At 39.0% G+C, this 15,038-nt stretch overlaps 1 protein-coding gene across 1 annotated transcript in view; it reads right to left on the reverse strand.

Moving 5' to 3' along the window:
• The window catches only part of HS2ST1 (heparan sulfate 2-O-sulfotransferase 1), a 188,532-nt gene that overhangs the window by 6,714 nt on the left and 166,780 nt on the right, over nt 1-15,038 (reverse strand). Inside the window, exons 4-5 of the mRNA XM_011956077.1 lie at nt 10,928-11,066; nt 5,309-5,406 (exon numbers count right to left, since the gene is read on the reverse strand). Of these exons, the coding sequence (XP_011811467.1) occupies nt 5,309-5,406; nt 10,928-11,066 (237 nt within the window). The remainder of the gene's footprint in view (nt 1-5,308; nt 5,407-10,927; nt 11,067-15,038) is intronic.

Consider the following 15,038-nt stretch of genomic DNA (forward strand, 5'->3'; position numbering starts at 1 on the left):
CTGTGGGAGGCACACCTGTTTCTAATTTCCTTTGCTTCCATCTCCAGTTTCTGCTCAACTATGCAGTGCTAATTCAGAGTTTACCAGAGGACTCTTAACATGAGCAATTTAGTTTAAGGGCACTTTAAAAATGTATATGGATATAAGAAAATATACCCCTCCTATATGATTTAGTGTGCGTTTTAACTTTTTTAAGCTACTCTAAATTCTGTTAAGAGCTCTCTAGTAAAGTGTAAACAATTTGTGTTTACTGCTTATTGTGTGAGTTTTGAAATTTTGTGAGCTGTTTACTGAAATGTCTGAGGAACGGAAAACAGATAATGGCTCTGCTAAGAATCTTTTATTTTTATTTTCATTTACATTGTCAGCTAATGCTATTAACAGAGATTTGATCCAAAATAAACTCTACTTTTGGGTTCTTTTTAGCACAAATATTCCTTAATCCAAATTCTAGCTCTGTGTTTAAGTAGCAGTATGATCTTGAGCTGGTGGCTTCACCTTTCTCAATTTTGTTTTCTCAAACTATTTAAAAAAAAAAAAAAAGAGGGGGAGGGGAGCCATGATTAATTGGTTTCTAAGCACCCTCCCAGTTCTGTGAATCTATGAAACATACTAAAGAAAAACAATTAACATCTCCTCAAAAATGCCCAATAGAGCAATAGTCTTTATTGTTCTAAGGCAGGGATTGGCAAACTTTTTATATAAAAGGCCAGAGGATAAATATTTTAGGTTTTGCAGACTACACAGTGATATGGTTTGGATATTTGTTCCCTCTAACTCTCATTCTGAAATGTGATTCCCAGTGTTGGAGGTTGGACTTGGTGGGAGGTAACTGGATCATGGGAGCAGGTCCCTTGTGAATGGTTTAGCACCATCCCCTTGGTGATAACTGAGTACTTGGCTCAGTTAGTTCATTAGAGATCTAGTTATTTAAAAGACTGGGGGCCAGGTGTGGTGGCTCACACCTGTAATCCCAGCACTTTGGGAGGCCAAGGCAGGCAGGTCACCTCAGGTTGGGAGTTCAAGACCAGCCTGACCAACGTGGAGAAACCCCATCTCTACTAAAAATACAAAATCAGCCGGGCATGGTGGTGCATGGCTGTAATCCCAGCTACTCGGGAAGCTGAGGCAGGGGAATTGCTTGAACCCAGGAGGCGGAGGTTGTGGTGAGCCGAGATCACGCCACTGCACTCCAGCCTGGGTGACAAGAGCAAAACTTCATCTAAAAAAAAAAAAAAAAAAGACTGGGACCTCCCCCTTCATTCTCTTGTTCCCACTCCTACCATGTGATGTGCCTGCTCCCACTTCACTTTCTGCCATGATTGTAAGCTTCCTGAGGCCTGCACCAGAAGCCAAACAGATGTTGGTGCCATGCTTGCACAGCCTGCAGAACCATGAGCCAAGTAAACCTCTTTTCATTATAAATTACCATCTCAGGTATTCCTTCACAGTAATGTAAGAATGGCCTAATAGAGAAAATTGTTCCTAAGGAGTGGGGTATTGCTGTAAAGATACCTGAAAATGGGAAAGTGGCTTTGGAACTGGGTAATGGGGGCAGAGGTTGGAAGAATCTGAAGGGCTCTGAAGAAGACAGGAAGAAGAGGGAAACTTTGATATTTCTTAAGCTGAGACTGGTTTAATGATTGTGACAAAAATGCTGACAGAAATATGGACAGAAGTCCAGGCTGATGAGGTCTCAGAGGGAAATGAAGAAGCTACTGAGAACTGGAGTAAAGGTCACCTCTATTATGCCGTAGCAAAGAACTTGGCTGTGCGGTGTCCAAGTTCTAGAGATCTGTGGAAGTTTGAACTTAAAGACTGATGACTGGTCGGGTGCGGTGGCTCACACCTGTAATCCCAGCACTTTGGGAGGCTGAGGCAGGTGGATTACCTAAGGTCTGGAGTTTGAGACCAGCGTGGCCAACATAGTGAAACCCCATCTCTACTAAAAATACAAAAATTAGCTGGGTATGGTGGCACACACCTGTAATCCCAGCTACTCGGGAGGTTGAGGCAGGAGAACTGCTTGAGCCCAGGAGGCAGAGGTTGCAGTGAACCGAGATTGTGCCACTGCACTCCAGCCTGGCTGACACAGTGAGACTCTGTCTCCAAAAAAAAAAAAAAAAAGTGATGACTTAGGACATCTGGCGCAATACATTTCTAAGCAGCAAAGCATTTAAGATGTGGCCTGGCTGCGTCTAAGAGGCTACAATCAAATGCAAGAGCAAAGGAATGACTTAAAGTTGGAACTTATATTTTAAAGGGAGGCAGAGCATAAACATTTGGAAAATTCACAGCCTGGCCATGTGGTAGAGAAGGAAAGCCCCCTTTTTGTGTTGTTTTTTGTTTTAAAGACAGGGTCTTGCTCTGTTGCCCAGGCTGGATCTTGGCTTATTGCAGGCTTAACCTCCTGAACTCAAGTGTTCTTCCTACCTTAGCCTCCCAAGTAGCTGGGATCATAGGCATATGCCACTACACCTGGATAACTTTATGTTTTGTACAGATGAGATTGCCCAGGCTAGTCTCAAATTCCTGGGCTCAAGCGAGCCTCCCACTTTGGTCTTCCAAAGTGCTGGAATTACAGGCATGAGCAACCACGCCCACTGGAAAGCCTATTTTCCAGGGAATAGGGAAGGAATTTAATAACACTGTGGAGCAATCACTTATTAAGGAAGTTAGCATGACTAAAAGGGAGTCAAGTGCTAATATCCAAGACAATGGGAAAAAGGCCTCAAAGGCATTTCAGAGATCTTCCAGGCTGCCCCTCCCATCATAGGTCCAGAAGCCTGCCGGGAAGAAGGATTTAAGGGGACAGGCCCAGGGTTCTGCTGCCCTGAGAAGCCTTGGGACATTGCTCCCCACATCCCGGCCACTCCAGTTCCAGCCTTGGCTCAAAGGAGTTCAGGTATAGCTTGGGACACCACTCCAGGGGAGCATAAGCTGTAAGCATTGGTGGTTTCCAGGTAGTATTAAGTTTGCAGATGCTCAGAATGCAAGTATGAAGGAGCTTGCGTTCCACCTAGATTGCAGCTTCCATCTAGATTTCAGAAGTGGGTTGGGCTGGAGCCCTCACCCCACACAAGAGACCCAAACAGGGAACTGCCTAGTGGAGCTGTGGGAAGGGGATTATGTCCTCCAGACCCCAGAATGATTGGCTCACCATCAGCTCTCACACTCTCCCTGGAAAAACTGCAGGTACACTCAATTCCAACCCATGAGAGCAGCCATGTAGGCTGTACCCTGCAAAGCCATGGGGGCAGAGCTGCTCAAGGCCTTAGGAGCCCACCCCTTGCACCAGGATGCAGGAGATGAAGTCAAGGATTATGTTGGAGCTTTAAGATTTAATGACTGCCCTGCTGGGTTTCAGACTTGTGTGGGGCCTACTGCACCTTTCTTTTGGCCATTTTCTCCCCTTTGGAATGGAAATGTTTATCCAATGCCTATACCACCATTGTATCAGGAATAAATAACTTGTTTTTTTTTTATCTCACAGGCTCACAGGTAGAAGGAACTCATCTCCAGATAAGATTTTGGACTTGGGACTTTTGAGTTAATGCTGGAATAAGACTTTGGGACTACTGTGAAGGGATGAATATATTTTGAAATATGAGAAAGACATGAGATTTGGTGAGCCAGGGGCAGAATAATATGGTTTGGATGTTTGTTCCCTCCAAATCTCATGTTGAAATGTGATTCCCAATGCTGGAGGTAGGGCCTGGTGGGAGGTCTGAATCATGGGAGCAGATCTGTCATGAATGGTTTAGTGCCATCCCCTTGGCGATAACTGAGTTCTCGCTCAGTTCACACAAGATCTGGTTGCTTAAAAGTCTGGGAACCATACCCCCGCCCCTAGTGCCCACTTTCTTGCTCCCACCATGTGATATGCCTGTTCCTGCTTCACCTTCTGCTATGATTGTAAGCTTCCTGAGGCCCTTGTTGGTGCCATGCTTGTACATCCTGCAGAACAGTGAGCCAATTAAACCTCTTTTCTTTATAAATTACCAGTCTCAGGTAGTCCTTTATAGTAATGCAATAACAGCTAATACACATGGTTTAGGTTACAACTACTCAACTCTGCTGTTGCAGTGTGAAAACTGCCACAAGCAGTAAGTTAAAAATGTATGTGGCTGTGTTTCAATAAAACTTTATTTATAAAACAGGTGACACAGCTGGGCATGGTGGCTCATGCCTGTAATCCCAGCACTTTGGGAGGCCGAGGCAGGTGGATCCCCTGAGGTCAGGAGTTTGAGACCAGCCTGGCCAACATGGTGAAACCCCATCTCTACTAAAAAAACAAAAATTAGCCAAGTGTAGTGCAGGCACCTGTAGTCTTAGCTACTCGGGAGGCTGAGACAGGAGAACTGTGAACCCAGGAGGCGGAGGTTGCAGTGAGCCAAGACTGTGCCTCTGCACTCCAGCTTGGGTGATAGAGCGAAATTCTGTCTCAAAAAAAAAAAAAAATAATAATAATAATAAAAAAACAGGTGATAGGCCAAAACTGGGTCTGCAGGTTACAACCTGTAGTTTGCCAATACCTGTTCTAAAGAAATGGTTAAAAATTGAGAAGGCATTCTTTATAGGCTTCCAATTCTTATACTAGTATGAGGCTTTGATGTAATTTATTGAGTAGGACCTTAAACTCCACAGCAATCTAATAATATATCTCAAATAATGAAGAAATTCCTTGTATTTCTCATTATGGTTTAAGGAAGAATATGTTCCTTTTTTCTCCTACTTCTCCTATTAAAATGCTTGAATAGAACAAATAAACATGTAAAATTATTTTTAAAAACTGAAAACTCAACACATTCTGAGGAAATACATTTTTTATTAAAGAATCTCCATTTTCCACTTGATATTTACTAGCAAACTAAACCACACCCATAACCTTGGCTTCTCTTAAAGTCAAAATCAGTTTAACAGTAAAACCAGATGAATTTTAACCCACTAAGCCTTTACTTAATTTAACACAAATAGCTAAAACAGTAAGTTTTGGACAAAATAAGATTTATGACCACCTCCCAGTCTCTAAGAGCTCTACTGGAATACAGCAAAACATAACACCAAAAATAAGAAATATTAAAAACCAGCATCTGAGAAAATAATGCAAGGATATTAGGATATTACTCTACATGAGGAATATTTTAAATGCATTTAAAAGTAACTGTAAAACTAGATATTACTCAATTACATGTTACTTTTAGTCTAGTCTTTCACCGATTTCCCTATATGTAGCCCTTGTGAAATGAAACACAGATATAGAAATAATAAGAATGGTAATCAATTTGAGCCAACTTTATCTCCCTACCAGCATTCGGAGCTATGGCCACAGAAGAACGGGATTTGAAGCCAGAGCTTCTCTGGAGCACAGTCTGAGCCACCTTCTGCTACACATTCATCAAAGGTCTAGAACAAAGACAAAGCAGTATGGGTAAGCCATAAATCCAAGTCTCACCTATCAAATATCTAATGTGGTAAATTGTTAAATAATTGGGTGAGAGTAGGTGGGATGAGACACTCTTATTTTCTTTGGAGTCATGTAAATTAATCACGGTTGGGCATGGTGGCTCACGCCTGTAATCCCAGCACTTTGGGAGGCCGAGGTGGGCAGATCACGAGGTCACGAGATCAAGACCATCCTGGTTAACATGGTGAAACCCCATCTCTACTAAAAATACAAAATTAACTGGGCGTGGTGGCTTGTGCCTGTAGTCCCAGCTACTCGGGAGGCTGAGGTAGGAGAATCGCTTGAACCCAGGAGGTGGAAGTTGCAGTGAGCCGAGATCAAGCCACTGCACTCCAGCCTGGTGACAGAGCAACACTCAATCTCAAAAACAAAAACAAAACAAACAAACAAAAAAATCACATACTGCCTTGTAACAGGCAGCTCTTAGGATCTGGTTTAGAACCTTAGGATAGGTTGATCTGTCTGTCTGTCTGTCTATAGCTTTATCTACATAACTTGTTTCATGTGCTTTTTAAATGTGTTATGTGTTATGTTCTGTCTTTCCAACTACAGTGAAAACTTCCTGAAGTAGCATTTGTGGATCATGCAGTAGCATTTGTATCCTCCAGAGCATATAGAATAGTGCTATATAAACCACTTGCATAATTAATATTTGTAAATGACTACTGAAAAGACTGAGCTTTGGGGATTTACATGGGTATGTATTAAAGGCATAGCTCTAGTGGAGATGAAGACAGAGGAAATAAAATATTTTCATGAGGCCGGGTGCGGTGGCTCAAGCCTGTAATCCCAGCACTTTGGGAGGCCGAGATGGGCGGATCACAAGGTCAGGAGATCGAGACCATCCTGGCTAACACGGTGAAACCCCGTCTCTACTAAAAACCACAAAAAACTAGCCGGGCGAGGTAGCGGCGCCTGTAGTCCCAGCTACCCGGGAGGCTGAGGCAGGAGAATGGCGTGAACCCGGGAGGCGGAGCTTGCAGTGAGCTGAGATCTGGCCACAGCACTCCAGCCTGGGTGACAGAGCGAGACTCCGTCTCAAAAAAAATAAAAAAAAAAAAAAAATTTTCATGAGGCATTTGGTATTATTTCTGACTTTTTCTAGATGGTCTTAGATTTGCCATCCTAGGCCATTTTCTAAAAAGTGGTTTTATTATCATTTGTGCCAAATTTTGTAGCTCATAAAAAGAAATAAGAAATAAAACCTTACGTATCTATATATCTACCATATCCCAAACTACAGCTATTCAAATTTGAGTATTTGGTGGTACTTTCTCAAAAGGAATAAATTATGTCCGTCAGGTGAAAGAACAGCTGACAGTGTTGATACCCCACATGTTCTCAGCTGGAAGCTATTCTGACCCTCAGGTGATATTTGGCAATGTTTGAAGACAATTTTGGTTCTCACAGCCGAGGTATGGGGGATGCCACCAGGTAGAAGTAACAGAGGCTGGTCAACATCCTACAATGTATAAGAAGCCCCCCACAACAAAGAAATATCTGGCCCAAAACAACAATAATGTTGAGGTTGAGAAATCCTGTCATAGGCCAATGATAAAAATTAAGCTTTCAGGCAAAAAATAAAATTTTGGGAAACTTGTATCTGCCACCATAAGCTTGACAGTCTCCCAATACTTAAAGACTTTTCTGATGAGATTAGTGGTGATATTAATGAATATGAGTTTTTAACGCTGTATGTAACAAAATACGTTAACATTTGAAAGGTCCATATAACTCAGTGAACCAGTATGTTCCAAATGACCAATGTATGATGTTTCAAAATTATGCTTGGTTGAAAGATCCATTCTAAGTGCAAAACGTATCAACAGATTTTAATGTAGCAAAGTGTAAAAAGTTCACTGCTATGGTTTCAGATTCTACATTGCAACTAACTTTTGAAACTACCACTTGTCAAGTTTTAGTGTTTACTAAAGAATAGCCGTAATTTTTTGAAAAGGCTATTAAAATCCTCCCTTTTCCAATTATATATCTGTGTGAAGCTGGAGTTCCTCAATTCAACCAAAAGAACATTTTGAACAAAGTGAATTCAGAAGCAAATATGAAAATCAGCTGTCTAGTTTCTCAGGGTTCAAAACAAAACAAAACAAACAGAAAATTTAAAAAAAATAAAAAGAAAAAAAGAAAATCGGCTGTCTACAGTAAGCCAGATGCTAAAAAGATATGCAAAAATGTAAACCGATGCCACTCTTTTCATTTTTTTGTCAGAGGAGAAATAGTTATGTGCATTAAAATATAATTTATCTTAACATATGATGGCTTTACTATTTAGTGTTTTAATATTTTAAAATTTTTTCAGTAAATGGCAAATTTACTGATATTGGTAAACATCAATAGATATAACTCAAAACAAAACAAAAGCTATAAACAAAAGTTCTTTTACAGAATCCTTAATAATTTTTAAGAGTATAAAAAGAGTTCTTATATCAAAAAGTTTGAGAACCACTGATTTGAATGATATAATTATTCACTGTTCATCTTTGGATTACTTAATATCACTGTTTTCCAGGTGCTGGGCAAAGGTTAAATTAAGTGAAACTGTAATTCTAAAACGTGCAAATTTGAAATCTCCCAAATCAAAAGCCTTCCATTATTTACAAGATTAAGTGAAAGCTATCCTAGGTGCACATATATCTAAAATGTGTTTGAAGTGTAACCACAGAGCAGTTCAGATTACTAGAGTACGTCAGTTTAAAACATAACAGTTGCCGTAAGTGCTGAACTGAATACTGTTTAATACACCTCAAAATATCACTTGAGGTGCAAATAATCTACAATTTTATAGAAATAAAGTTATCTACACTTTCTTGGGAATAAGCGCCATTGCAAGGTATTTCCAACATAATCATGGCCGCCCTTTAACCCCCAATCTTTCTAAAACCTGTCCAGCTTTAGAAATGTTATATGTATGCAGTCTTATCAACTTTACAGATGAGTTTAATGAAAACTCCTGCTAGTTAAAGATATTAAGGAGTTATTTGCAATAAACACCACTTAACTCATTAGGATATCAGCATTAGGTTAACCAACATGTGTATCATGAGAAACAAGCCAAATTACTAAAAATGTCTAATCACCAATATGTTTCAAGACTGAAACGGTACATTCTATCATAAAACAAAGTAATTTCTTATTATTATAAATTCAATTATTTACAGATAACCCTGTCCTCATAAAAAGACAATAGTATTTTGCTGATGTTATCAACACTACATCTAAATAAACAGGCATATTAATGTTTATTTTATAATGATGTTAAAAAAACAAAAAAAACAAAACAAAACAAACCCCAGGCCTTATTATAATCAGGGTGAAGAACAGGTAAAGCTCCAGGATGGCCTATCTACCTAAAACTTTCAAACATGAAAGGGAGATGATGTTAAAATGTCTGCCTGGATTTTTTCATGAATACTGAATATGCAACTTTGGAACATGTTTCACAGAAAAATGTCGAGTGACATGTTGCATTTCTTCTCTCCTTTTCAAAGGATATAAGAGAGGTTAAGACTATGGGCTCTGGAATTAGAGTGCTTGGTTTTAAATTCCAGCTCTACCATTTACTAGTTGAATGACACCATGCAAAATACTTAGCTTTTCTGTGCCCCCCAGTTTCCTTTTCTGTAAAATGAGGACAATAACAGCAACTACCCTATAGAACTGTTGAGCAAGCTACCTGAAAAAATACATATAAAATAACTTAAAACACTGCTTGGTATGGTATACAGTAAATGTGAGCTATTACTAGTTATACTATTACTGCTAATAATTACTGTTAATAATTATTAGTTATTATTACCCAATCACCCAGATTACACAGGCTAGGAACCACAGAACCATGCTATCCAGGGCTGACAATGACAAATGATGGATATAGGGGCCTACATGACTGCAATCTTTTCCTTTCCAACACTAATGCTATTATTACTTTATTTAGTCAAAGGAGGGAGACAGATACTAACATTTACTGAGTCAAGAGTTAGTGTACATAGGGCTAATACAAAAATAAAAAGAAAGTGCACAAGTGAATTTAGAAATAAATATCAATACATTCTAAAGTAGTAAGTTGTAAGAGTTATACTAATAGATTTTATAAAACTTTTCAGAATCTCCATAATAAATATTTCTAGAAGATTAAATAATGCTAAGAGATAGCATTATTTAAGAAAACAGATTTGGTTAGTTATTTCTGTTTGGATCAGTATCTTCTGCCTAAAACTTTGAGACTAAAGAAAGAGCAATTTCTAGAAATCATTAAAAAGGAAAACAAAACAAAAAACCACTGTCCCATCATGTGACACAGAGGATACAACTAATTTAGAAAAAATATTGTTGGATGTTAATTATCATAACATACCAAATATCTGGCATCGCTACTGTGTAACAGTTTAGGTTTAAAATGTGCAGAATTCACACACTCAACCATTTGTTAAGCACTTACAGGTAACCTAGGTATGATGCTAAATTCTGAGGAAACAAAAATGAATTAAATATATGCTTCAGGAAATTCACCACATTTTGGAGAAGACAGTATGTAAACTGGTAATCCAAATATCACAAAATAAATGCTTAAAAGAGATTTGAATGAAGTGCTCTGGGAGCCCCGAAAGAGATAATGACTAACTGCCTAGAGGCATCAGAAAAGACTTCATGGAAGTGGTCATGTTTGAGCTACATCTTAAAGGTGGATAAAGAGTTTTCCAGAGTAAAGGAAAGGCATTCTCAATATAGGGAATAATACATGCCGTAAAAAAGTATGAAGCATTAATAACTTAAGCAATAAGTTCAGAGGATGGTGACATTTCATGTGGCCGAAGCACCTAAAGGAAAATCAGACAGGAGACCTTGTTCTGAGATCGTGTCTAGTTGTGTCTCCTATGTCTTATCTGTGAGCATTGACGTCCCAGTAAAGGTTTTCCACCAGAGAAGTGACAAATCAGTTTGATTTCTTAGAAATATAACTCTGGTAATACTCTAGAAAATGCAATGAAATGGAAAACAACCGAAATCTGAGCCTGTTACAAACTTTGTTGAGCCATTATTCTCTTCTTGCCAGAAAAAAACAGCTGCTTAGCAAAATATTGTCCTTAAGCTGATGATCACAAATATAAACAGCCATCAATACTAAGAGAATCAAAAAATATACAAAAATATATCATATTAGTGAATAATTACAATAATCACACAGAAAATTGTTAACAGAACCATAAAGAAAACATGATTCTGCCCTGGAAAAGAAATATTTTTAAAAATCACAAAAACATGTATATTATAAATATATCAGCTATGTAACTTCATTTTGCTTCTTCATATTTTGGGTTCTCTTCAAAGTTTTCACAATAAGCAAGTAATAAATTTACAATTAACAACAAATTTTAAAAGCACACTGCTCACTGCATTTCATAAACAATTATCTTTATAAAAATCTTAAAACTAAAATATTACCTTTTTGTCTCCTTGTTTTCGTCTCCGTAACCCTGGTCTATAATCATCTCCAAATCTCAGAAAGTAATAATAAGAAACTAGCCTCTCAATAGGATCCCTTATGACATTAATATAAATTGGTTTCTTCTTCACACCAAATCTGAAATAGAACAAAATTTCAAAGGGGAAATCAACATTTTCAATCTGTTTAGGAGTGCCCTGAAATTATATGTTTAAGTCTGAAGTACTGGTCCTATAAGGAAAAAAGAACATGAATTAATTGAAATAATTTGTATATGTGGCGCTTGGGAACTATTTCATGATTATTCATGTCAGAATAAAGTAAATAAGAAATATGAATTTAAAAGTTATGTCTGAAGATAAAGGAAAGGAGATACAAATGAATGAAAAATAATTTTAAACTTTACCAGCAAAAATTATATAAAATATTTTACTTCTATGCCTTCATTATACTTTAAGCCCAAGTAGAAAATCCCTTCTCAAATTAGTACCCACATATTACCAGGAAAGAATCTAACATTTATAATTTTTAAAAATGAACTTATTTTAAAAAATGTTTTATTACATTCCTGAATAGATCATCTGGTGCTACAGAAAGTTTCAAATCTGCATTAACTATGTAGCAATGATTTCTCACTTCTGGCTCATCAAACTAGCCAGATTTGATAGTGTTTTCTGAACACCATCAACAGATACAGCATCAGTAAACACAAGTTGACCATTATCAATCTACCTTCTGTTGTTGATTTTAAAGACAAGATAGAAATGAAAGACACTAGGTTTTCAGCATCATTTTCTTAGGGAATGATAAAGAGTTGATGGAACACTGAAGACTTTTACTTTAGCAACCCTTGCAGATCCTAGAACTGTACAACTTGCTCCCTGTTTTATTATACTCCCTTGTCCCAGTCTTAAAATTTTACAGCTACTATGTTGATTCTTACTTTTCCATAATAGTTCATTTCAAAAATTTCAAAGTCGTTTTGATTGTTTTGTAAGCTTTCTCACAGATGTGACCTGTCTTCATCATTCTTTCTCTTTACCACTTCCCTTTTACTCAGCCTCTTGCTTAGATTACTGCAATAATATAGTTTTCTAACATCCAGTTTCTCTCCCTTTCAATCTATCTTCCATACCAATTCTGAAAGGATGTTCCTAAACATCGTTTGTTAAATCACTCTTCTTACGAATCTGAAATAACTCTACTGATTTATTGATACGAAACCCAAACTCCTTAACTACTTTGCTGGTTGTCTTAGGATTCTTTTTTTTTTTTTTTTTTTTTTTGAGACGCAGTCTCGCTCTGTTACCCAGGCTGGAGTGCAGTGGCCGGATCTCGGCTCACTGCAAGCTCCGCCTCCCGGGTTCACGCCATTCTGCTGCCTCAGCCTCCGGAGTGGCTGGGACTACAGGCGCCCGCCACCTCGCCCGGCTAGTTTTTTGTAGTTTTTAGTAGAGACGGGGTTTCACCGTATTAGCCAAGATGGTCTCGATCTCCTGACCTCGTGATCCGCCCGTCTCGGCCTCCCAAAGTGCTGGGATTACAGCCTTGAGGCACCGCGCCTGGCCGGATTCTTTTACCTTATGTCTTAGGTACCACCTTATTGACCTAACTTTTTCTTTAACTCTCCTCAAACAAGAAACCATTTATCTGTTTTAGTTAGGTTGGCCTTTTTTATCTCCTCCCGTATCAATACTTATTCTATTTCTCTTTAAATATCTTTGCTTATTCTGTCTTCCTTGAGTGTCACTCTCATTTTTCTTTTCTTTTTCTACATTAATTCATTCAAAAATACTTTTTGTATGCACCTAATATTGCCAGATATAATACTATTGTAGGTACCAGGAATACAACAATGAACAAAAAGACTAAATTTCTTGTCCTTCTAGAGCTGACATTCTACTTGGGACAGACAGGCAATAAATAAATAAGCATATATTACAGATGATAAAAAGTGCAAAGGAGAAAAATAATTCAGTGAAAGGGAATAAAGAGTGCTAGGGAGGTGAGGGAGAATACAATTCAAAATAGTGTTTTTCGGGAAGACATCACTAGTCTTATATAATGAGGAAGGTACCATGCAAACATCTGGGAGAAAGTATTCTGGAAAGATGGGATTTCCAAGTAAGAGGCCCTTGAGGCAGCTAAGTTCCAGGTGTTTTGAGGAACAGCAAGGAGATCAAGCTGCCTGTAGAATCAAAAAGGGAATACCACAGAAGATAAGAGAGGTGGGGGTGAGGTGGGGTGAGGTGGAGTGAGTGCAGATTGTGTGGGTCTTCCACACTGTTACAAGCATTACTTTATAAGAGTCAGGAGGGAGGTCACTGAAAGATTTAAGCAGAGAAGCACCATGACACGACTCATATTAAAAGGTCATTGGCTGCTGTTTTGGAATAAACAGAGGGGCTATAACAAAATCTTGTGACCTCTCTTCCTGATGGCTCTAGCATACAGTTCTATTTGCTTTCATTTGATACCTCCTGCACCTAAGAGCTATCAAGCAACTTAACTCTTAGCTTATCCTACTAGTGCTTCTCCTGTAAGTCTTTCTCCCAAACAGCATTATAAGTCACTTGAGGGTAGGCATAGTACCAATAGTGCAGTAAAAATTTCTTTCACAATTTTTTTAAAAGAAGAAAACAGTACTGTTGCAAATACATAGCACTGTCACATTCGGTATTAGAGTAGAAGTTCCACCAGGGTGGGGACTATTTCTCTCTTGTTCATGGCTTTATCACTAGTGCTCAGCACTATGCCCAACACACAGGTGCTGAATATTAATAGAATTAGGTTGAGGAGACCGTTGTGAATCAGCCACTAACAAAAGCGCCTTTCTGTGAGACAGTACACTGAGTAGTAAGAAAGTAAGGAGGCAACAGCAATACATTGCTGCTCCCTTAGCTCACAGAGCTGAGAGGTTTTTAATAGGAAACTACAAGGAGAGATTACAGGGCAATGGGTTAGTGAATCCATTCTTAAGACTGAGATTCCTGGGAATCCTCTCTATCCTCTCCATTATTAGCCATTGTTCCATCCTGAGCCATTCCTTTGGGAATAATCTCCTCACAGAAGAACATCTCCTACTAATGTTTCCTCCTTTCACCTCGTCCCTGACATGTAGAGCAGACAGCAATTACCAGGCAGCAGTAAAAGGGAACATGGCATTTTACAAAACTCTTTTTGCTGTCCAGGAAAATGACTATGTGTGGAATGGCTTTGGGTGGCATTTATTAGGAAGTATGATTTTAATGAGTTATAATCTGTGAACTCATTTTGAAAACGGATATGAACTATCACATGTAACTTAGGGAACAGTTATATAGACACAAAGGGCTGGAAACAAGGGATTATAACAGATAATGGGCATGATTAAAAATAGCAACTGGACCACTCAGCTCAGCCAGTTAGAAAACAAGAGCTGCTCTGGGGACAAGGCATAGCTAAACAAAAAGCAGCAGAAACCTCAGCAGAGGTAAATGCCCCTGTCTCACAGCTTTGAAGAGAGCAGTGGATCTCCCAGCATGGAGGCTGAGATCTAAGAATGGACAGACTGCCTGCTCAAGTGGGTCCCTGACCCCTGAGTAGCCTAACTGGGAGACATCCCCCACTAGGTGCAGACCGACACCTCACACCTCATACGGCGGGGTACACCCCTGAGACGAAGCTTCCAGAGCAAGAATCAGACAGCAACACTCGCTGTTCAGCAATATTCTATCTTCTGCAGCCTCCGCTGCTGATACCCAGGCAAACAGGGTCTCAAGCAAACTCCAACAGACCTACAGCTGAGGGTCCTGACTGTTAGGAGGAAAACTAACAAACAGAAAGGACACCCACACCAAAACCTCATCAGTACGTCACCATCATCAAAAACCAAAGGCAGATAAAACCACAAAGATGGAGAAAAAGCAGTGCAGAAAAGTTGGAAATTCAAAAAATCAGAGTGCATCTCCCCCTCCAAAGGAACGCAGCTCATCGCCAGCAACGGAACAAAGCTGGATGGAGAATGACTTTGATGGAACGTATCTCAAAATAATCAGAGCTATTTATGACAAACCCACAGCCAATATCATACTGAATGGGCAAAAACTGGAAGCATTCCCTTTGAAAACT

Source organism: Colobus angolensis, unplaced genomic scaffold (assembly GCF_000951035.1).
Source record: "Colobus angolensis palliatus isolate OR3802 unplaced genomic scaffold, Cang.pa_1.0 Scaffold41, whole genome shotgun sequence".
Lineage (NCBI taxonomy): Eukaryota > Metazoa > Chordata > Mammalia > Primates > Cercopithecidae > Colobus > Colobus angolensis.